Here is a 22,226-nt window from a genome sequence, read left to right on the forward strand (position 1 = left end):
TCAGTGGGTCTGGCAGCATCTGTGGATGCATAGAGTTAACATAGGGCTTGAGTACAGTATAACTCTTCTGTAGAGACAATTATAATGCTGTAGCTTTGGAATCTTAATTAGCTCAAACCAAATTTCCTTCCCCTGAACAACATTACTTAACAGATTAAGTTTACAACAATTTATTTCATGATCACTGTCAATCATCATGATTTATTCATTCACTGAATTTACATTTCCCAGTGGCTGTACTGGAACCTGAATTCCTGTCTCCTGAGGCTTGCCCTTTGCAGCTTACTAAGCCAGTTACACAATCACTCTGCTACCATCTTGGTTTCTGGGACATCAATTAATTTTGCTATGATTTATACTTTTCATGATATAAAAATAAAAGCACCAAATACAAAATAGTTTCTAAAAACACAAAGACCTCCAAGAACAAAAGTTGATTAAACACCACCACTGCAGGCTGCAACAACTAACTTCAATCAGGTAAAGCAGTCCACAGTGAAAGAGACTCAGTAGTGAGGAGCATGAAGAGGGCTTTGGGACACAATGGTAGTGTCCCTGCCTCTGAGTCAGAAGGTATGGGTTCAAGTCCCTGAGCTGTATCATAACATGTGCAGGCAGCCTGATTAAAATAAATAAGGTAGCACATTGTTGTAAAAGCCCATCTGGTTCAGAAAATGTCCTTCAGCAAAGGAAACCTCCTGTTTTTACTGACCTGGTCTGAGATCCCAGACCAACAACTTATTTTCTAAAACCTGTCTACTGAAATGGCCAAGGAATGCACTCGATAGAAAATACTTAGTACACCAAGCAACAGAGTTAATGTTTCGGTCAATGACGCAGTTATGATGAAACTTCATCATGGTTCTGTTTTTATTTTGGATGTCCAGCAAATGCAGGATTTCAGTTTCGTTTGTAACAAGCCAATTATGCCAAACTGCAATGAAAATGTCAAATAAGATTAGAAACAAATAGGCCAACTAGCATTAATCTGGGCTCCAGGGTGACAAAGGTGCAATCCTGCAAAGTCATCCTAACACTTGGGTTGTGGGTGGGTGGGGGTTGCCTTAACACTGGCAAGCTACTTCACAAACTAAATCAAGCAACAGCTGGACAGTCACTGATGCAGCATGATACTGTACAGTCTAAATGTTCAACACTGCTACATCACCATCCCACTATAAATCGCCTCAACTGGCAACCTCAGCTAATGAATCAGTACTCCTCCTGTTTAGCTATTCTCGTTGCTATAAATTCGAGTACACAATGTTCTCTGGATAAGCAACTTCAATGGCCATCACCAAGGATCGCCTTGCAGTACTGACTGAACCAGAAAGATAAAAGGTCATATTTGCCAGAGTGGACCTGCTGTAAGAAAAGCAGCTATTTGACCACATCATCTCCAATCTACCCATCACTGACATCTATTGCTCAGGGCAGATCCTGTTGTCAATCATTCATTCCCTCCACCAGTGGCAGTAGTCTGTACATCTACAAAATGTCTTGGAGCAACTTGCCAAGGCTCCTTAGACAGCACCTCCCAAACCTATAACTTCTTCCCAGCCGGAAGAACAAGGGCAGCAGAAATACAAAGCTCCCCTCAAGTCACACATTGTCCTGACTTGCAACAGCTGAAGATCCAGGGTGTTTCTGAGCTGGGTTATCCAGATTTTAAGTAAAAAGTGAGGTCTGCAGATGCTGGAGATCAGAGCTGAAAATGTGTTGCTGGTTAAAGCACAGCAGGTCAGGCAGCATCCAAGGAACAGGAAATTCGACATTTCGGGCCAGAGCCCTTCATCAGGAATCCTGATGAAGGGCTCTGGCCCGAAACGTCGAATTTCCTGTTCCTTGGATGCTGCCTGACCTGCTGTGCTTTAACCAGCAACACATTTTCAGCGCTATCCAGATTTTAAGCAGTCTTTTTGCACAAACAATAAAATGCAGCTACCTTTGATCCCTTGTGGAGATGCTTGGAGCATAGGGCAGAAAAATCTTTTCTCAGCAGCACATTCTTGACATAATGGACAACAAGCTGATCAAGGTCAGCAGAAAAACAGTCAGCATTTTATAAGGAAAAATCCAAACCAGCTTCACTGAAGTGAGCTCACATTCAGAGGAAGGTCTTTGTACCGGTTTTACTTTCCACTGTTAATAGAAGCCTACAGCACAGAGGCAGGGTCTTTGGCACAAACTGGTCCATGCTGACCAAAATGAGCAAAACAGTATTGATTGCATATCACTGTAAAAACAGCATTCTGTTCTAACTTCTATACAACTAAGCAGCTTGGAGCTGCTCCTGTTTTGATAGATTGTTATTCAGTCTGCCTTCCACAGAGGGAAGAGCTCTCGCGCATCATTTTAGAAAGCTGATACGCAGAGTGGATGTCTATATTAACCCCATGGGTGGGCTGACTACTTTGTGACCCATTACTCAATGCGCATGTAATGAGATAGGCAAGTTCAAATATCAGCTGAGCAGAACACAGAGGGACAGACTGGTGCATGAGACAGTGCACATCTATCAAGCTAGCAAGTGCTCACTCAGCAACATATTTCAGTATACACTCAGGAGATACAGGACTGCTGGTTATGTAGTGACCACAGACACTCACACCCAATCACAATAAATGGGATGAGTTTCCACTCAAGTCGTAGGGCCCTCCTGTGATGCAATGGTAGTGTCCCAAGAGGCCCAGGTTTAAGTCTCATCTTCTCCAGAGGAGTATAATAATATCTCTGAATAGGTGGATTAGAGAAAAAAAAATTTAAAAAACAGACACGGAAGTAGATATTCTGTAGGGGTCAGGGAAAAGGTGCACTCTGCATCAATGGGATACAAGGTTTGCTCTGTTTCCAAGAATGAGCAGTGACAGTGATTCTCAGAGACTACCTAGCATCTCCACCCAAAAGTCCCTCCAGCAGCAGAACCTGGATAACGTACAGATCAAGCTAACAAATAGACAATTACAGACATTTCAAACAAAGAGTTCATTGATTTCTGACTTTCGATAGCAGAACTGCCAACTTATTCAATACCAAGACTCTGGATGTCAATGCCGATCTGAAAAAGAACTGGATCACCCACAAAACAGTAATGCTGTAAATCCCTCACAGTATCTCCCCCACTTCTGTTCTTACTTCAGATGTCCAGTACCCACAGTAGTTCGCATTTGGATTACTGGATTAAAAAGAAAGGGATCAACCCAAAAGATGTCACAAACTATTTAAATAATGCCGATTTTCTCCACCAACCAGACTGTGTTTCAATCTCAGAAGAACCTAAGAAATAGGAGAATTGGACTATACGGTCCCATGAATGTACTTCAATATCATCACAGCTGATCTTTAGTCTCGACACACCTCTTTCTGCCCCACTCCCAGATCTCATCATCCCTCCAGGCCAACAATCCATCTGTCTCAGCCTTGAAGACATTTAACTGTCAAGTTTCACTGTCTGACTCAATGACAAAGTCTCAGGAGCGGAGAATTCCAAAAAGATTTAAAACTCTTCACAATTCTAAAATGATCAAAATATTATTCTGAGACCATGCCCCGTTTTCAATTCCCCAAACTCTCAGCAACTACCCGACAATCTCTCCCAGAACCTCATGTGTTTTGTAAGAAATTTGAAGTCCACAGCCAATGATAGAAGTGAAAGTTGAATTTAGAATGACCTAAGTAATGAGCTCATACTCAAGACAGAGATGATCCTTGAACCAGGATCATTATTTTTGACCAATTAATCATTGCTCATAATTGCCAGTATTTAGCTGTGGAGCTGGTTTTGGAACTATGTGGATATATACCTTAAACATACCATTTTCTTGCCCAGGACTGTGATAGGATTCCAAAGACATGTCACCCAAACGATTATTCATCATGTGAAAGAAAGTACAACAATAACTACATTTTAGATATAACTAACTAGTTTAAAATCACTTTGGAATGATTGGAAGTTGTGAAAGATGATATATAAATGAACATCCTTAGGGAAGGAGATAAACGTTAATTGTTTTGATATCGCAAGATCTCAGCATAGTTCAGAAAGTCTTTGAAATAGCATTGACTATTAAGTTTATCACTACAACACATTTCCCAAATGCAAAAGTGGAAAAACTTACTGCAAAAAACATTTAAATTGTGAAGGTCGGAAATTCTCTACATTGATGACTTGTGGACAATTCTGAGTCTCCTGGTTTAACTGTTTTCCAGAAATGCGCAAGAAAAACTCCGGGACCCTTGCGAGCAGCACAGCTTTGTGAGCTCTGAACACAGCGGCTCCTACATGGAACGTGACATCTGTCTGGCTTCCATCGATAAGGATCCTTTAAAAGAAAAAAAAAGGTAGAACAAATCACTTCACTCAATCAAAGAATTTTGTTACAATCTTTATTCAGTGAGCTATAAGTCTCCAAGAGCTTGGTAGGCTCTTTTAATTACAAGAGTAGCAGAGTTATATCTTCAACAATCAATAAATGAGCATTACAGGTTATGAACAACTATAATATACACAAAACAAAGCTACTGATAATTGTAATCAGAATGAACAAAAATGTAGTTTTCAAATCAAATGTTACTAAACATTAAAGAGAACAGAATGTGAAAGACTTGCAATGAGATTGAGACTATGTCACCAACTCTCTATTTTTGCATCCATACATTTCAGACATCTAAGCAGACACTTAGGTTCTTTTCACAAATAAAAGAAAAATCAAATATAGGCACCTTCGAGCAAAGAAGCCTAATTCTGCCATTCTGAGTTCAAGTTTATTCTTTTTGACTCAATTGAATGTAAGTGATTTGGTTGGGGGCAGCAGGATGGGGGAGCATAAATAGAAAACCTACACAAATTATTCTGAACTACTATTACAATCATTTATATCTGTCAAAAAAAAAATGCTTAGATTCAGTCACAGACTTGATCAGTAAATGTGGGGTTGACTGCACACCAAGGAAGTCAATCCGAGTGTTCCCCAGGAAACACTGGATGAATCTGGACATACAGAACCTGCTAAAAACCAGGGGCGAGGCCTTCTGATCAGGAGACCCACTCAAATATAAGAAATCCAAGTATGACCTTTGCAGAGCCATTAAGACAACCAAGGACCAATATCGAACCAAACTAGAGACCCAGACAGACATCTGGTGACTATGGCAAGGACTAAATGACATCACAGGTTCTTAAAAAAGAGACAATGCAAGATAGCAGATCCCTCCCAGATCATCTCAACACCTTCTATGCTCGCTTTGAGCAGATTTTCAGTAGAGCGGTAACACCTATTCCGACAAGTCCTCACGAACCTATCTCAACAGTCACTGCATCATAGGTCAGATCAGTTTTCTTTCGTGTGAATCCAAGAAAAGGAATGGGACTAGATGGAGTACCAGGCTGTGCACTCAATATGTGCAGATCTACTGGCAGGGGTCTTCTCGGACATCTTCAACCTCTCCCTGCAGCAGGCCACTGTCCCTGCCTGTTTCAAGAGGGCCAACATCATCCCTGTGCCTAAGAAGGCTCATGCAGCATGTCTCAATGACTACTACCCAGTAGCCCTAACGTCAGTGGTCATGAAGTGCTTTGAAAGGCTGGTCATGGCATTAATCAACTCCAGCCTCCCCACTATTCTTGACCCACTCCAATTTGCCTATTTGGACCAACAATTCCATGTCAGATCCCATATCACTTGCCCTTCACTCCTCCCTAGAGCATCTTGACACTAAGAACAGCTACATAAGAATCCTAATCATTAACTACAGTTCAGTCTTCGACACTATTATCCCCTCGAGGCTGATTATTAAACTTAGTGATCTCGGACTAAGCCCCACTCTCTGCAACTGGATCCTCAGTTTCCTGACCCACAGACTACAACCAGCGAAGATTGGGGACAATATTTCATCGTCACTAACACAACACTGGAGCCCCCCAGGGTGCGTACTCAGCCCTTCCTGTACTCACTGTATACCCATGACTGCGTCGCCAAATACCAAACCAATGCCATTTACAAGTTCACTGATGACACCATAGTCGGTTGAATCTCAGATGGCGACGAAACAGACTACAGACGGGAGTTGGAATACCTGGAAAAATAGTGCACTGAGAACAACCTGGGTCTCAAAACCAGCAAAACAAAGGAACTCATTATTGACTTTTGGCAGGATGTTACTCATGGCCCCTACACATCAACAGTTCAGAGGTGGAACGAGTGGACAGCTTCAAGCTCCTGGGAGTGATCATCCACAACAAGCTTTCTTGGACTCCATGTGGACAAACTGGATACAAAGGCCCAACAACATCTCTTCTTCCTTAGGCAGTGAGGAAATTTGGCCAAATACCCTTGCCACATTTTATAGGTGTGCCAGAGGGCATTCTGTCTGGATGTATCACTACCTGGTATGGCAACTGTACCATGCAAGATCAGAGACAGTTACAGAGAGTGGTGAACTCAGCCTGGATGATCACAAATCCCAACCTCCCATCTATAGAATCCCTCTACCAGGCCCGCTGTCAAGGAAAGGCCACCAGCATTCTTAAGGATCCATCCCACCCTGGCAATGTTTTTCTACAACCTCGACCATCAGGGGGAAGGTACAGAAGCCTGAACACAAACCAGCCGGTTTTGAAACAGTTTCTACCCCACTGTTGTTAGAATACTGAATGGACTCAAACTCTGAGCATTCACCAGTACCCTTTTTTTTGTTTTTGTTGCTGTTTACCCATTATTTAGTTATCTATGCAACTTAACTCTGATCTGCCTGTATTACTCGCAAGACAAAGATTTTCACTGTTCCTCGGTACACGTGACGTGACGTCACATTCCGTTCAAAACTTTTTTTTTGCTATTTAATACCTTTCCAAATTGTCCTTAATGTACATCATTTTATTTTTGTAAAGAGACCACTGGCAATCTAGTGTGAATTTGTTCCATGACTAACTACTACAGTAACCAACAGCAAAATCTAGACTTGTCTATCAAGCCAGGTTTTACTCTGGGATCTATTACGATCATTACAGCTCTCAGAATTCAACATTAAGACCATAAAACATAGGAGTGGAAGTAAGGCCATTCGGCCCATCGGGTCCACTCCGCCATTCAATCATGGCTGATGGGCATTTCAACTCCACTTACCTGCATTCTCCCCGTAGCCCTTAATTCCTTGTGACATCAAGAATTTATCAATCTCTGCCTTGAAGACATTTAGCGTCCTGGCCTCCACTGCACTCTGCGGCAATGAATTCCACAGGCCCACCACTCTCTGGCTGAAGTAATGTCTCCGCATTTCTGTTCTGAATTGACCCCCTCTAATTCTAAGGCTGTGCCCACGGGTCCTAGTCTCCTCGCCTAACGGAAACAATTTCTTAGCGTCCACTCTTTCCGAGCCATGTATTTTATTTGATAATATTCTTGTTCAAGCCAAACATTGGTACATACTTAGAAGCTCAGCTCAGCTATATTCTAGGTTAACAATACTCTTGCTTCCTCTTCCTTCTTTTAAAATTAGACAATCCTGATTTTATACAGATATTCTGATTTTCACCTAGTTTTCCACATATATCGCAGTATGGCTGCATCATTTTAGGAACAACATAAAAGCAACTGCTTCTGCTATACCTCCTCTCCATTTTCCATGTTTTAAGTGTATATTCCATCTGTAGCCTGCAATTAGCAATGCTCTGTTGGACAGCTATTTATTGCCACAGATATTAAAACAACTTCAGGGAAGTGCAGGAACGAATGAAACAGAGGAGTAGAAGAAAGTGAGGAGTTGAGAAGTGTGGCCCTGGAATAGCACAGCAGGTCAGGCAGCAACCGAGAAGCAGGAGAGTCAACGTTTCGATCATAACCCTTCATCAGGAATAGGAAGATAAAGAGGAAGAGCAAACAGATTGCAGCCAGAGAAAGGAACATGAAATCGACAGACCGGAGGGCAGCAATGAGACAAAACGTCAGAAAATGCATGGTTAAAAAAAAGTATGGAGGACTGAGAAATAGGCAGGATGACAGGTTCATATAAATTGTTCAGAATGGATCACAGAAGAAACGAGAAATCAACCACTCATTCTTTGAGCTAGACCGCCTCTGTTGAGTTGAGGCCAATTGCTTCCAAACGATTGCAGTTCTGCTTGACAATAAACATTAGACAGACAGCCACACGAATCTGCAGACTGTAACTTTGAAATCCAGAAGGGAAAAAAGGGTGGAGGAAAGTGTTCTTTTAAAAAGAAAAGTCTGATAGACATGAAATATTTTGCCATCAATACTTTGCCTCTAAGTGACATCAACGTTATTGTGAAACACGCAAACAGATCACCAAACTCTGTAAAGGATAATAGTTTGGAATAACAAGATTATCATCAAATAAAATATTCCTTTCATTAAAGAAAATAGGAAGGATGTTTCATACCCAAGAAGATCCTGATTTAACTGCAAAGCCAGTGATTCTTTCAATATTTGTCTTTCATTTTTCACTCTCTCCTGGAAACCAGTGGTATCTTCCAGATTTGGTACTCTTTGTACAATTCCTCCATTCCATGTTGCCATTTCCAAGTGATTTCTATGGTTCTTAATGGCTATGTTGGTATTTTTTCCTTTCTCATCTCAGAGAAAATCTAGTTGGGAAAAAGTAAACAAAAACATTGAACAATTAAGATGTATAAATCACAATCCACATTACTCTTAAGCCAAAAAATCTATGTTCCAGATCTGGCCAGCTCACCAAAACATGATTTTACACCACGTGTGGTATGTTAATAATCCACTTGGTGTATACACTAAAATCATTAGTGCAGTTATACAAGGCAATGCAATAATTTAAGATAGCATCTACTCAGATTTCATATCTAAGGTATAACTGATGTTGGGAAGCAAATCAAAATACATTTCAATCTCAGGATCCCACCATTTATCACAAAAACAACATTTAAATTAATTTTATATAAGTGTTAAATTGAAACAAGGTATGTATTATATGAACATTAAAATTGAAGTTAAAAATCCTATATCTCAGATACAGGACAATTCAAAGCACTCAACAGCTATTTGAAGTGTAGTGGGGTTTTGTTGCTGGAGGGATAAATATGGACCTGGAGACTAGGAAAGGTTCCCCTATATTTTTCAGAAAGTGCTGAGACACCTTTTACTTCTCTAAAGTGCAGCCAAGGCCTTGGTCTAATAGGTCACGCAAAATACAATGCCCATGTCAGGACAGTTCTTCATCAACACTGCATTTCATTTGCTGAAGTCTATGGAGTGGGACATGAACACTCAGTGCATTACTGCCTCAACCTCTCAACAGTTATACATTTTCTTTCGTACTGTTTCACCAGTTGGTATTTATTTGGTGTTAGGCTGCCAAACAAAGAAACTGTCTTGAGAATTTAAAATATTACAATTCAGTACATTTACAGCCAAAGCAACTTCCTGTGAGATATTGGCAATTAAAAGTGGACATGTAATTAGTATAATGGCCCATGTCCTATGAAGTACATATATAATGCTGAAGGATTAATTCTCAATGTATAAATTATGAAATTTCAACCATTAGAATGAAATAAGCACTGCAGATGAAGAAGATCTGAAACAAAAATAGAAACTGGAGAAGCTCAGCAGGTCTGACAGCATTTGGAGAGAAAGAGCTGAATTAGCTGGCAGGCAGGTGGGGGAAGTGAGTGAATAGCTGCAGTAAGAGGCCACAAGGACAAACAAACAGTAACCTCCCTTCTCTTTCCTTAAGAGCCACAGCAATGGGGTTGACTCTCAACTGGCCCCTGAAATAGCCTAGCAAACCACTCAAGCACAGTGGCATATTGTCAAGATGGAGATCCTTGGGAGTCCTCAATATCGACCTCAGAACCCACAAGGTTTCATGGCTTCAAGTTAAAAATAGAGGAGGAAACAATAGGAAATAGACGAGGAAGAGTGATCACCACACAGTGGAGATGAGGTCCTGCCTTCACATTGAGAATACCCTCCATCATGTTGTGTGGCACTATCACTACGCTAAATGGGACAGAGATCCAGCAACTCAAGACTGGGCATCCATGAGGCACTGTGGACCATCAACAGCAGAATTGAACTCCATCACAATCTGTAAACTCATGATACGGGGCATATTCCCCATGCAACCATTACATCAAGGCAAATGATCAAACCCTGGTTCATTGGAGAGTGCAGCACATCTGAGGCATCAGCACCAGGATATCTAAAAATGAGGTGTCACGTGAAGTACCAAACAGCATAACCAGTAAATGATAATCAGGTCTAAACAATCCTATGACCAACAAATCAAATCTACCCTCTGCAGTCCTGCCACATATAGTCATGAATGGCAGGGGGAAATCAAACACCTCACTGATGGAGGAGACTCCAAAAATATCCCTATCAATGACAGAAGAGCCCATCACATCAGTGCAAAAGAGAAGGCTAAAGCAGTCACAGCAATCTTCAGCCAAAAGTGCTAAGTGGATGATCCAACTTGGGCTCCTCCAGTGGTCCCCAGCATCACAGATGCCAGTTTTTAGCCAATTCGATTCACTCCATGTGATAACAAGGAACAGTTGGAAACACTGAATACTGCAAAACTATGAGTAAAAAATGAGGTCTGCAGATGCTGGAGATCACAGCTGCAAATGTGTTGCTGGTCAAAGCACAGCAGGTTAGGCAGCATCTCAGGAATAGAGAATTCGACGTTTCGAGCATAAGCCCTTCATCAGGAATCCTGATGAAGGGCTTATGCTCGAAACGTCGAATTCTCTATTCCTGAGATGCTGCAAAACTATGAGCCCTGACAACATTCCAGCAATAGTACATGCTCCAGAACTTGCCATTCCTCTACGTAGGCTACTCCTGTTACAACACTGGCTTCTGCCCAACAATGCAGAAAATTACCTAGGCTGATTCAGTACAAAAAAAAGACAAACCAAACCTGGCCAATTACTGCCCCAGTCTATCCTCACTCAATCATCAGTAAAGTGGTGGAAAGTGTTGTCAATTTTACAATCAAGCAGCACCTGCTCAGTGACATTCAGTTTGGGTCCCACCAGGACAACTCAGGTCCTGACCTCATTACAGCCTTATTTCAAATATGGAAAAAATGTCAAATATTGGAGGGGAGATTAGAGCAATAGCCCTTGACATCAAGGCTGCATTCAACTGAGAGTGGCATCAAAGAACCCTAACAAAACTGCAATCAGTGGGAAATGTCTCCGCTGGTTGGAGTCATACCTGCACACAGGAAGAGGACTGTGGATGGTGGAGTTGAGGCATCTCAGCCCCAGGATATTTCAAAAGGAGTTCCTCAGGATAGTGTCCTAGGCCCATCTATCTTCAGCTGCTTAAAACAATGACCTTCCCCATATAAGGTTGGAGGGGGGTGGGTATGTTTACCAATGATTAAATGGTGCTGAACATTATCCAAAGTCCTCAGATACTGAAGCAGTCCATGTTCAAATGCAACAATCTCTGGACAATATCCAGGCTTGGTGGCAAGTAACATTCACATCACACAAATGCCAGGCAATGACCACCTCCAACAAAAGACAATCTAACCACTATCCTTGACATTCAATGGTGTTGCCATCACTGAATCCCCTATCAACATCCTAAAAGGTGACCAGAAACACAACTGGCATGGTCATTTGAAGAGTTCCTACAAGAGCAGGTCAGAGGCTAGAAATATTGCAAATAACTCACCTTCTGACTCCTCAAAGCCTGTCCACCAAGTACAATGCACAAATACTCCCCACTTACCTGGATGGGTACAGCTCCAATAATACTCAAGAACCTGACACCATCCAGGACAAAGCAGCCCACTTGATAGGCACCACATCCATAAGCATCTACTCCCTCCATCATGCTCAGTCCACACTGCTGCTACTATCAGATGTACTGCAGAAATTCATCAAAGATCCTTCATTAACACCTTCCAAACCCATGACCATTTCTATTTAGGAGGGGAAAGAAACAAATATATGGGAACACCACCAATCACAAGCTTCCCTCCAAGCCACTCACCATCCTGACTTGGAAATATGTTGCCATTCCTTCATTGTGGAAGAGTCTAAATCCTGGAACTCGCTCCTCAAAGGTATGTGGATCTACCTACAGCACATGGACTGCAGTACTTGATAGAGGGATCTTCATCACTACCTTCTCAAGGGCAGCTAAAGATGGGCAATAAATGTTGGCCAGCCAAAGACACCCTCTCACCCATCCCATGTGAAATAAAAAAGACGCTGCTAGATCTGCTGAGTTTCTCCAGCATTTTCTGATTTTATATCGGCTTTATAAATGCAGCACTCAGATCACCAGTACGAATAGCAATCATTTTAAGCAAAGTAGCACCTTCAAATTATAAATCAGTAATTTGCAAACAAAAATGGCCTTAAATATCTAACAGCTGAAAATATTCAATATCTGTCCGTTATATAAAGTAGTGTACAACATAAAATGACCTAATACACGCTTCACTGAAGTATCAGTCATAATCAGCTCAGCAAACCCTGCAGCTGGATAAATATTTGACTGATCCACTTATTTAGAATGGCAATCCCAGTGTTACACAAGCTGGGTTTTTTTGCTGAGACGGAAAGGGCTTACAAGAAGTGGGAAAACAGCATACATCTGAAGTGCAAAGTTGGTTGGGTGGGTCAGGTGGAAAACAGGAGTTCATCCCAGAATTCACATTACCTCCGGTAGAATTCACGGGAATGCCAATGAAATGTTAAAACCCTTCGACTACACGCACGAGTCGTCTTAAATAAAGAGGCCCGCGATTATATCCACCGGCTCTAGGCCAACCCCGACCGGGGAAACTTTGTTCGAGGCCCGAGAGCATCCGGCGAGAAACGCCGGGAGTTTGGGTGGGGGAAATTATCACCTCTCTCGTTTAAAAAAAAAGGCAAGAAGCCGGCACCCAATGAGGCACCGTTTAAAGGTGGGATTTAAAATGCAATGCCGAGAGTAGGGCAAGAACCTGCCAGCAGCAGCAGTGAGGCTGCCTGAACGCTGGGCAGTGAGGGGAGGTTAAACGGGCAGTAGGGTATCCCTTTAACACAGCAACAGCAGCAGCTCGCGCGCCCACTGTATCCTCGCCCGTTGCTAGGCGCCTTTTGGCGACAAAAACATCGAACCCCCTCCGGCGGCCTGACGTCACAATGGGTGTCCCCGCCCGCCAAACCCTATTCTCATTGGTTGATGTTGCACGTCACGTGCCGACATCTGCCCAATCAGACCCCTCTCCCGTTAGCCCTGCCTCTTCCCTGAGTGAGCTCTCTTCCTGGGGTCTTGTAACCCAAAGAGGAGACAGGTCAGAGTCAGGTATGGGGGCGGGAGGCATCCATTTCTCTCTCTGTTTCTCTCCATTGATGGACTGGAGTGGACAAAGTTAAAAAAATTCTCTCCATTGGTGCTGCCAAACCTGCAGTGGTTCCAGTAATTGCAGTTTTTAATTCTCAACCTTCCCTGTAGCTGTGTTTCTTTTTGTTTTTGCACCTGTCCTTCAGGCATGGGTCACTTGGCTGGATGATTGGTTTGTGCTGAGAAATGTTGCCAGCAGTGTCTGTTCAATTCCCACTCCAGCTGAGGTTACTAGGAAGGGTTCTCATTCACAACCTCTCCCCTCATGTGAGGTGTGCAGACCCTCAAGTTAAACTATCACCAGTTGTCTCTTTCTGTTCAATGAGAGCCATGATGTGGAGGTACCAGTGTTGGACTGGGGTGGATGAAGTTAAAAATCACACAGCACCGGGTTATAGACCAACAGTTTATTTGGCAGTACTAGCCTTCAGAGAGCTGCTTCCTCATCAGGTACTAGTGAGGCAGGATTGTAAGACACAGAACTTATAGCAAAAGATCACAGTGTCATGCAATTAAAATGATATATTGAACAAACTGTTTACTTTGGTGATAGAAAGGGATAGGTGTTTACCACAGGGCAAGAGTTACAGCTGGGGGAAAGGCAATGATGATGCGATTAGGCAAGATTTAGGAAGCAAAGGATGGGGAAGGAAACTGTAGGGGATGGGCACATTAGAAATGTGGAGCTTATTCAAGGAAAAGCTCCTGCGTGTCCCAGATAAGTATGTGCCTGTCAGGCAGGGAGGAAGCTGTAGAGCATGGGAGCCGTGGTTTACGAAGGAAGTGGAATCCTTGGTCAAGAGGAAGAAGAAGACTTGCGATAGGATGAGATGTAAAGGCTCAGTTAGGGCGCTTGAGGGTTATAAGGTAGCCAAGAAAGACCTAAAGAGAGACCACAGAAGAGCCAGGATGAGACATGAGAAGTTGTTGGCGGATAGGATCAGGGTAAATCCTAAGGCTTTCTATAGGTATTTAAGGAATAAAAGAATGACGAGAGTAAGATTCGGGCCAATCAAGGATAGTAATGGTAAGTTGTGTGTGGAGTCAGAGGAGATGGGGAAGCACTTAATGAATATTTTTCAACAGTATTCACTCTAGAAAACGACAATGTTGTCGAGGAGAATACTGATATACAGGCTACTAGATTAGGTGTGATTGAGGTTCACAAGGAAGAGGTAAATCCTGCAGAATGTGAAAATAGATAAGTCCCCTGGGTCGAATGGGATTTATCCTAGGATCCTCTGGGAAGCCAGGGAGGAGATTGCCGATCCTTTAGCATTGATCTTTAAATCGTCATTGTCTACAGGAATAGTGACAGAAGACTGGAGGATAGCAAATGTGGTTCCCCTGTTCAAGAAGGGGAATAGAGACACCCCAGGTAATTATAGACCAGTGAGCCTTACTTCAGTTGTTGGTAAAGTGTTGGAAAAGGTTCTAAGAGATAGGATTTATAATCATCTAGAAAAGAATAATTTGATTAGGGATAGTCAGCACGGTTTTGTGAAGGCTAGGTCGTGCCTCACAAACCTTATTGAGTTCTTTGAGAAGGTGACCAAATAGGTAGATGAGAGTAAACCGGTTGATGTGGTGTATATGGATTTCAGCAAGGCATTTGATAAGGTTCCCCACAGTAGGTTATTGTACAAAATGAGGAAGAATGGGATTGTGGGAGATATAGCAGTTGGGATCAGTAATTGGCTTGCTGAAAGAAGACAGAGGGTGGTGGTTGAATGGAAATGTTCATCCAGGAGTCCAATTACCAATGGTTTGCCGTAGGGGTCGGTGTTGGGTCCAACCTGTCCATCTTCCTTCCCACCTATCTGCCCCACCCTCCTCTCCGATCTATTACCATTACCCCCATATTCATCAACCTACCGCACTCTCAACTACCTTCCCTCCCCCACCCCCCAGCCCCAACCCCTCCCATTTATCTTTCTACCCCCTTCCCTCACAGCATCACACTCTCGACTCTAGATTGCAGTAAAGTCTTTCAACTTTTGGAATGGGTTGCAGGTTTGGTTTATTAATCTGTAAATCCCAGAACTACATTTAAGTTATATTCTCAAGATAACTTAAGGTTTTATTTTTAAAAATGACATCTCAGCTCAGACAATGTATTAAAGATGTGAGATGAGAGTCTGTCTGTATCACAATCTTGAGTCAGACTGCTTCTATTTCCGAGGAAGGAATTTATAAAATATTATATGGATTGACTGCCTGCAGGTTGTGTGCTTTTTGTGCAAAAATAGCATGTATCTGCAAATGCAAATTCACTCTGTAGACTTATATGTGAGTGTATGAGTGCGCATGAGACAGTGTGTTTGCATGTGTGTGCGCTTAGTAGAGTGAGTGCGTGATTTATAGCAAGTCAGATTGGCAAAATGCAACAAATGATATGCCACAGGGATCACTGCTGGAACCACAATTATTTTCAACTTATATGAAAAAATTGGATGAAAGAATGGAGATACAGTTGCTAAATTTGCTAATCAGTGAAAATGCAGTAATTGTACCAGCCTCTACCACTTCCTCTGGCAGCTCATTCCAAACACGCACCACTCTCTGTCAAAAGGTTAATCCTTAGGTCCTTTAATATCTTTCCCCTCTCACCCTAAACCTATACCCTCTAGCTCTGGACTCCCCCACCCCAGGGAAAAGACTTTGTCTATTTATTCTATCCATGCCCCTCATGATTTTATAAACCTCTATAAGGTCACCTCTCAGCTTCCAACGCTCCAGGGAAAATAGCCCCAGCCCATTCGGCCTCTCCCTATAGCTCAAACCCTCCAACCCTGGCAGCAATCTTGTAAATCTTTTCTGAACCCTTTCAAGTTCCACAACATCCTTCCGATAGGAAGAAGACCAGAATTGCACGCAGTATTCGAAAGGTAGCCTAACCAACATCCTGCACAGCCACAACATGACCTCCCAACTCCTGTACTCAATACTCTGAGCAATAAAGGAAAGCATACCAAATGCCTTCTTCACTATCCTATCTACCTGTGACTCTACTTTCAAGGAGCTATGAACCTACGCTCCAAGGTCTCTTTGTTTAGCAACATTCCCCAGGACCTTACCATTAACTGTATAAGTCCTGCTCTGAATTGCTTTTCCAAAATGCAGCACCTCATATTTATCTAAATTAAACTCCATTTGCCACTCCTCAGCCCATTGGCCCATCTGGTCAAGACCCCGTTGTATTTTGAGGAAACCTTCTCTGTCCACTACACCTCCAATTTTGGTGTCATCTACACATTTACTAATGATACCTCTTATGCTCACATCCAAATCGTTTATATAAGTGATCAAAAGTACTGGATCCAGCACTGATCCTTGTGGCACTCCATTGGTCACAGGCCTCCAGTCTGAAAAACAAACCTCCACCACCACTCTCTGTCTTCTACCTTCGAGCCAGTTTTGTATCCAAATGGCTAGTTCTCCCTGTATTCCATGAGATGTGACCTTTACCACCTTCACTTTTGTCACTAGGCTCCCAAACAATGATTATCAGCCAAAGATGCAGTGATTCAGAATCGAACACATATTTGCTTTTGTAAGATTTGGCATTACATGGGCTTATTATATCATGTATAAATACTTTTTTAAAGGTTACTGTCATTTATTTTGTTACATTTCAGCAAGTCTAAAATTGGTCCAGGAGGAGGGAATCGGGGGCCTGCAAAATACATTTTCAGGATTTGCATGACCTCAAACCTCCTTTGAAATAGAAGGCACATAGCTTTAAATCAGACCTCACGTTGTGCTAAAGGAGTTTCTTGCTCCTGTGTCTTTGTTCTGGCAGTTCAGACTGAAGTTCAGAGCCTCTGATTTCTCATTATTCCTTTAGTACTGCATTACAATTTGAATTATTTTTGGACCCAGGTTTTGAATTGAATTCCGTATATATTTGGAGTAATTCCCAGTTATGGTGTGCAGTCATTAATTATAGGAGAAAGTGAGGACTGCAGATGCTGGAGATCAGAGCTGAAAATGTGTTGCTGGAAAAGCGCAGCAGGTCAGGCAGCATCCAAGGAGCAGGAGAATCGATGTTTCGGGCATGAGCCCTTCTTCAGGAATCTAATTATAGTCATTAATTATAATTTTCCTTTCTCCATCTATATTGCTTATATTTTTATAGCTGCTGTTCCCCTCACCACTGGTGTCACTTAACTTCCTTTCAAAATCCTGGAGAACTAAATTTGTTTGAATTGGCCCACTAATGGTTGTTTCAGCTGGTGTTGCAAAGTTCTTAATACACTAATTCTTAAATACAGAAACCAAAAGATTTATTTTTCAATTTACCTTCTATTCATACCTGCTTGACAGGAACAAACCTGCCAGCCCAAAAAAATCAACTTATGCACTATGTGGTATAAAGTTTGGCACAGTAGTATAACTTTGTTTTTAATGTTTAACTTACCATTTATACTGGCTCTGGAATGCATTCCCACATCCCATGGATATTCACAAGAAATATAAAGAACAAAACCACTGCTAATTTCTATATGCCAATCTCTAACAAAAGTACAAAAGTACCAGTGATTTTAAAAAAAAAACTTGTCATACTATGGAGCATGGAAATGCTGGTTCAGTCCACTATTCCTCACAGGCTTATCGTCTCTCAGGTGTTAGGAGAATTGAGTAGTACTTACCTACACAGAGGGACAGTCTGATAGTAGCTGTATTTAGGGCCACTAGTCTTTAGGCATCAATAGCTGCAGAGAGCCACTGCAAAACCATAGGAATATTCCAATTTCTACTTCTGGTTGGGGAGATATTGTCACAGCACAGAAGGTGGAGTCATCTAACCCTAGAGTAAGGGAGAAGAACGGCAGGCATGGGAAACTTCTTTGGACATGAGCCAAATATTCGCAATTTCGCTGGTGGGATCAACATTTGCCGTAAGGTTCTCTGATCCTGAAAGCTGTTGATATGTGTCTTGTGAGTTTTAACTTTGTCCACCCCAGTCCAATGCCTGCACCTCCACATCACAGGTATTCCTGACTGCAGGTGTCAAAAAGCCTATCTGCATGTGTATGCATCTCATTAAGCTCCAGAATCAAGTGCTATTTCTTCACTGACTTCAAACCAGTGGAGAAATCAGTCCTTTCAGATACCTGACTGCATATAAAAGGCTTAAACCTGGTAAACCTGATTTCATCCTGGACTTTGGATGAAGGATGAACTGCTTTGTCATATAGTACAGCTTTAAATCCAAGTTAATGCAGTGTAAATTCTCCACATGGAGCAAAAGTAACACAAGACAGGAGCTGGTTGTCTGCATTTGAACAGATGGAGCAAATGTGGTGTGATAGGATCACTGGGGCCAAATTGTATGATATGGTATTTGGATGGGGGGATGGGAATCAGGAAAAGTGAGGGTGAAGGTCTCCCTGAACATGAGAGGAAACAGAGCCAGGAAGGGCATTGGGACCTTAATTGGGCTGAAGCAGGAAACAGTAGGGAAATCAAATAAACAAGAATGAAACTGGTAGATATAGGGTAAAGGGATGATGGGCATCACTAGACAGTGTAGTGAAGGATAATGTAGGAAGGGAATCTTGGGTGATAAGGAGGGTTGAAGGTATTGGTCCTTATGGAAAAAGTGAAGTATAGTGTACTGTTATGAGGAATTCTTTCTTTTCTCAGGCGGTTAGAGTTACTGCTTAAAGTTTATGGCCAGATGAAGGGATCTGCAATGAATCACGAGTCCACTGCCTAGAGAACTAGGCTCAGCTGAGTTCCACTTCCAATAAACCAATGTCACTCCAGAATTCATGATGTTATATTCCAACATGATCCCCTAAAGCTATCATCTTGTTACCTCACTATTCTTACAATCCAGCAGACCTTTGTCAACCAGGACTGTACATTTGTATTGAGTGAGCATCCTTAATGACTCCCCACACCTCACCACGCTATTGATTGGATAAGGAGACTGATTAACAAGGTTAGATCTCATGGAATACAGGGAGAACTAGCCATTTGGATACAGAATTGGCTCAAAGGTAGAAGACAGAGGGTGGTGGTGGAGAGTTGTTTATCAGACTGGAGGCCTGTGACCAGTGGAGTGCCACAAGGAGTGGTGCTGGGTCCTCTAGTTTTTGACATTTACATAAATGATTTGGATGCGAGCATAAGAGGTACAGTTGGAGGTGTAGTGGACAGCAAAGAGGGTTACCTCAGATTACAACAGGATCTGGGCCAGATGGGCCAATTGGCTGAGAAGTGGCAGATGGAGTTTAATTCAGATAAATGCGAGGTGCTGCATTTTGGGAAAGCAAATCTTAACAGGACTTATACCCTTAATGGTAAGGTCCTAGGGAGTGTTGCTGAACAAAGAGACCTTGGAGTGCAGGTTCATACCTCCTTGAAAGTGGAGTCGTAGGTAGATAGGATAGTGAAGAAGGCACTTGGAATGCTTTCATTTATTGGTCAGAGTATTGAGAACAGGAGTTGGGAGGTCATGTTGCGGCTGTACAGGACATTGGTTAGGCCACTGTTGGAATATTGCGTGCAATTCTGGTCTCCTTCCTATCGGAAAGATGTTGTGAAACTTGAAAAGGTTCAGAAAAGATTTACAAGGATGTTGCCAGGGTTGGAGGATCTGAGCTACAGGGAGAGGCCGAACAGGCTGGGGCTGTTTTCCCTGGAGCGTTGGAGGCTAAGGGGTGATCTTATAGAGGTTTACAAAATTATGAGGGGCATGGTTAGGATAAATAGACAAAGTCTTTTCCCTGGGGTTGGAGAGTCCAGAACTAGAGGGCATAGGTTTAGGGTGAGAGGGGAAAGATATAAAAGAGACCTAAGGGGCAATGTTTTCACGCAGAGGGTGGTATGTGTCTGGAATGAGCTAGTACAATTGCAACATTTAAGAGGCATTTGGATGGGTATATGAATAGGAAGGTTGGAGGGATATGGGCCGGGTGCTAGCAGGTGGGACTTGATTGGGTTGGGATATCTGGTCAGCATGGACGGGTTGGACCGAAGGGTCCGTTTCTATGCTGTGCATCTCTATGACTCTGACACGGAGAGCGTGATGAGCTTTACATTTCAATAGTGTGCTGTCCACCTCTTATTCTGAATGTGTTTCCCCCAGGGATAGACCCCAACCAGGGGAAAGGTCATTAATTCCTCCATGCTGCACATTTCTTCATGACACACATTAATTGTCACTTTATTCTCACTACTATAGCAAAATCAGGTCCATTCTTCATGCTCTAACCTCGTCCACCTGTCTCTGAAATTAGCTTCATAAGCATTGCCTATGATCCCTCAGTGATAGACCTATCATTTACTAGGTAATGAGAACAACATTAGGCACATGTATTACTGAGATTGAGACAGTAAAAGGTGAAAACCAGCATCACATGCTGATGGAGCCAAAGCTCTGTTCTTATCATTTTAGCCAATTATATCAGCACCTTGCAACATAATGGTACTATAGCAAACCTAAGTGCAGTGCAAGTCAAAATATGTTGATAGTAGTGCAGATTATGTCGTTTTAATTGATTGTAGCCTCAAAACATCATCTTTCCTTGCTTACCAATATGTCTTCATAGGTTGGCGAAAATGAGGACTGCAGATGCTGGAGATTAGAGTCGAGAGTGTGGTGCTGGGAAAGCACAGCAGGTCAGGCAGTATCCAAGGAGCAGGAAAGTCGACGTTTCGGATAAAAGCCCTTCATCAGGAAAGGAATGGGTGATGAAGGGCTTTTGCCCGAAAAGTCAATTTTCCTTGGATGCTGCCTGACCTGCTGTGCTTTTCCAGCACCACACTCTCTGCCTGTGGATGTATCTAAACCAATGGAATAAAGATTAGAGCACATATCCAGCAGCAACTGAACTGCTGGACCAGATCTCCAAGACAACTGTTGCTCTTTCCCTACAGGCAACCAAATTCTTGCATGGCAGAACCGTGACACTGAACAAAACTTAGTAGGAGCCCTCTCTAGTCTCCTGAGGGGCCCTGCCTGTTTCTACATCTCCACCATGGCCAAGTACAGAGATTCAGCAACAGCTTGGGGCTGAGCAATGGTCTGTTCTCCAGCTGTCCTTTGAAGGTCAAAGACTTATTGGAAGAAGTGAAGCCTGAAATCTTGTACGTTTTGCTTCCTCTGCAGATTGTGGTCAAATGTTTGTGACCCTGAGCCTAATCACACTCCGTAGAATGCTTATTGAGGAGAATATCAGTGCTGGTAGAGGGTGTAGATGAACACAGGAGGAGAAAGTGAGGACTGCAGATGCTGGAGATCAGAGCTGAAAATGTGTTGCTGGAAAAGCGCAGCAGGTCAGGCAGCATCCAAGGAGCAGGAGAATCGACGTTTCGGGCATTAGCCCTTCTTCCTGAAGAAAGGCTCATGCCCGAAACGTCGACTCTCCTGCTCCTTGGATGCTGCCTGACCTGCTGCGCTTTTCCAGCAGTGTAAATGAACACAGACATCTCTGAAGTTTCAAGGGCACCACCCTCAGAGCTGATGGTGAACATGGTGGTGGTGGTTGAGCTGGATACTCGGGAGGAAGTGGAGGTGGAGCTAGGAGAAGTCTCCTCTTGCAGAGGAAAGGAAGAATTAGCTGCTGAACATGAACAAGCACTTCTTTATACAGTGTCACTCTCTGCCTGCATATTAACAGCAGACTGCAGGCTCCCTAAGTGGCTTTCTGTGTGAATCCTATCTCTCCATTGATGCAGGCTCAGTCACAGTTTTCCCCTGTCAACCTGCAGCCTCCTTTGCAAAAGGAATGAGGGTTGCAAATATCTGGCACCCCTTTGCTGGACAATCCCACTCCCTGCAATTTTTTGTCCTGCAGACAGCTAGGGAGAAGGATTGAGAGTCAAGAAAAACATAGAACATAGGAACAGGAGTGGGCTATG

General features: G+C 42.8%; 1 protein-coding gene across 1 annotated transcript in view; it reads right to left on the minus strand.

Annotated features, from left to right (window-relative positions):
* Positions 1-13,099, minus strand: part of btbd8 (BTB domain containing 8) — a 104,472-nt gene extending 91,373 nt beyond the window's left edge. Inside the window, exons 1-3 of the mRNA XM_060830600.1 lie at positions 12,684-13,099; positions 8,401-8,605; positions 4,119-4,322 (exon numbers count right to left, since the gene is read on the minus strand). Of these exons, the coding sequence (XP_060686583.1) occupies positions 4,119-4,322; positions 8,401-8,537 (341 nt within the window). The 5' untranslated portion in view covers positions 8,538-8,605; positions 12,684-13,099. The remainder of the gene's footprint in view (positions 1-4,118; positions 4,323-8,400; positions 8,606-12,683) is intronic.
* Between the last annotated feature and the right edge of the window lie 9,127 nt (positions 13,100-22,226).

The sequence above is a fragment of the Hemiscyllium ocellatum genome, chromosome 9 (assembly GCF_020745735.1).
Source record: "Hemiscyllium ocellatum isolate sHemOce1 chromosome 9, sHemOce1.pat.X.cur, whole genome shotgun sequence".
Taxonomy (NCBI): domain Eukaryota; kingdom Metazoa; phylum Chordata; class Chondrichthyes; order Orectolobiformes; family Hemiscylliidae; genus Hemiscyllium; species Hemiscyllium ocellatum.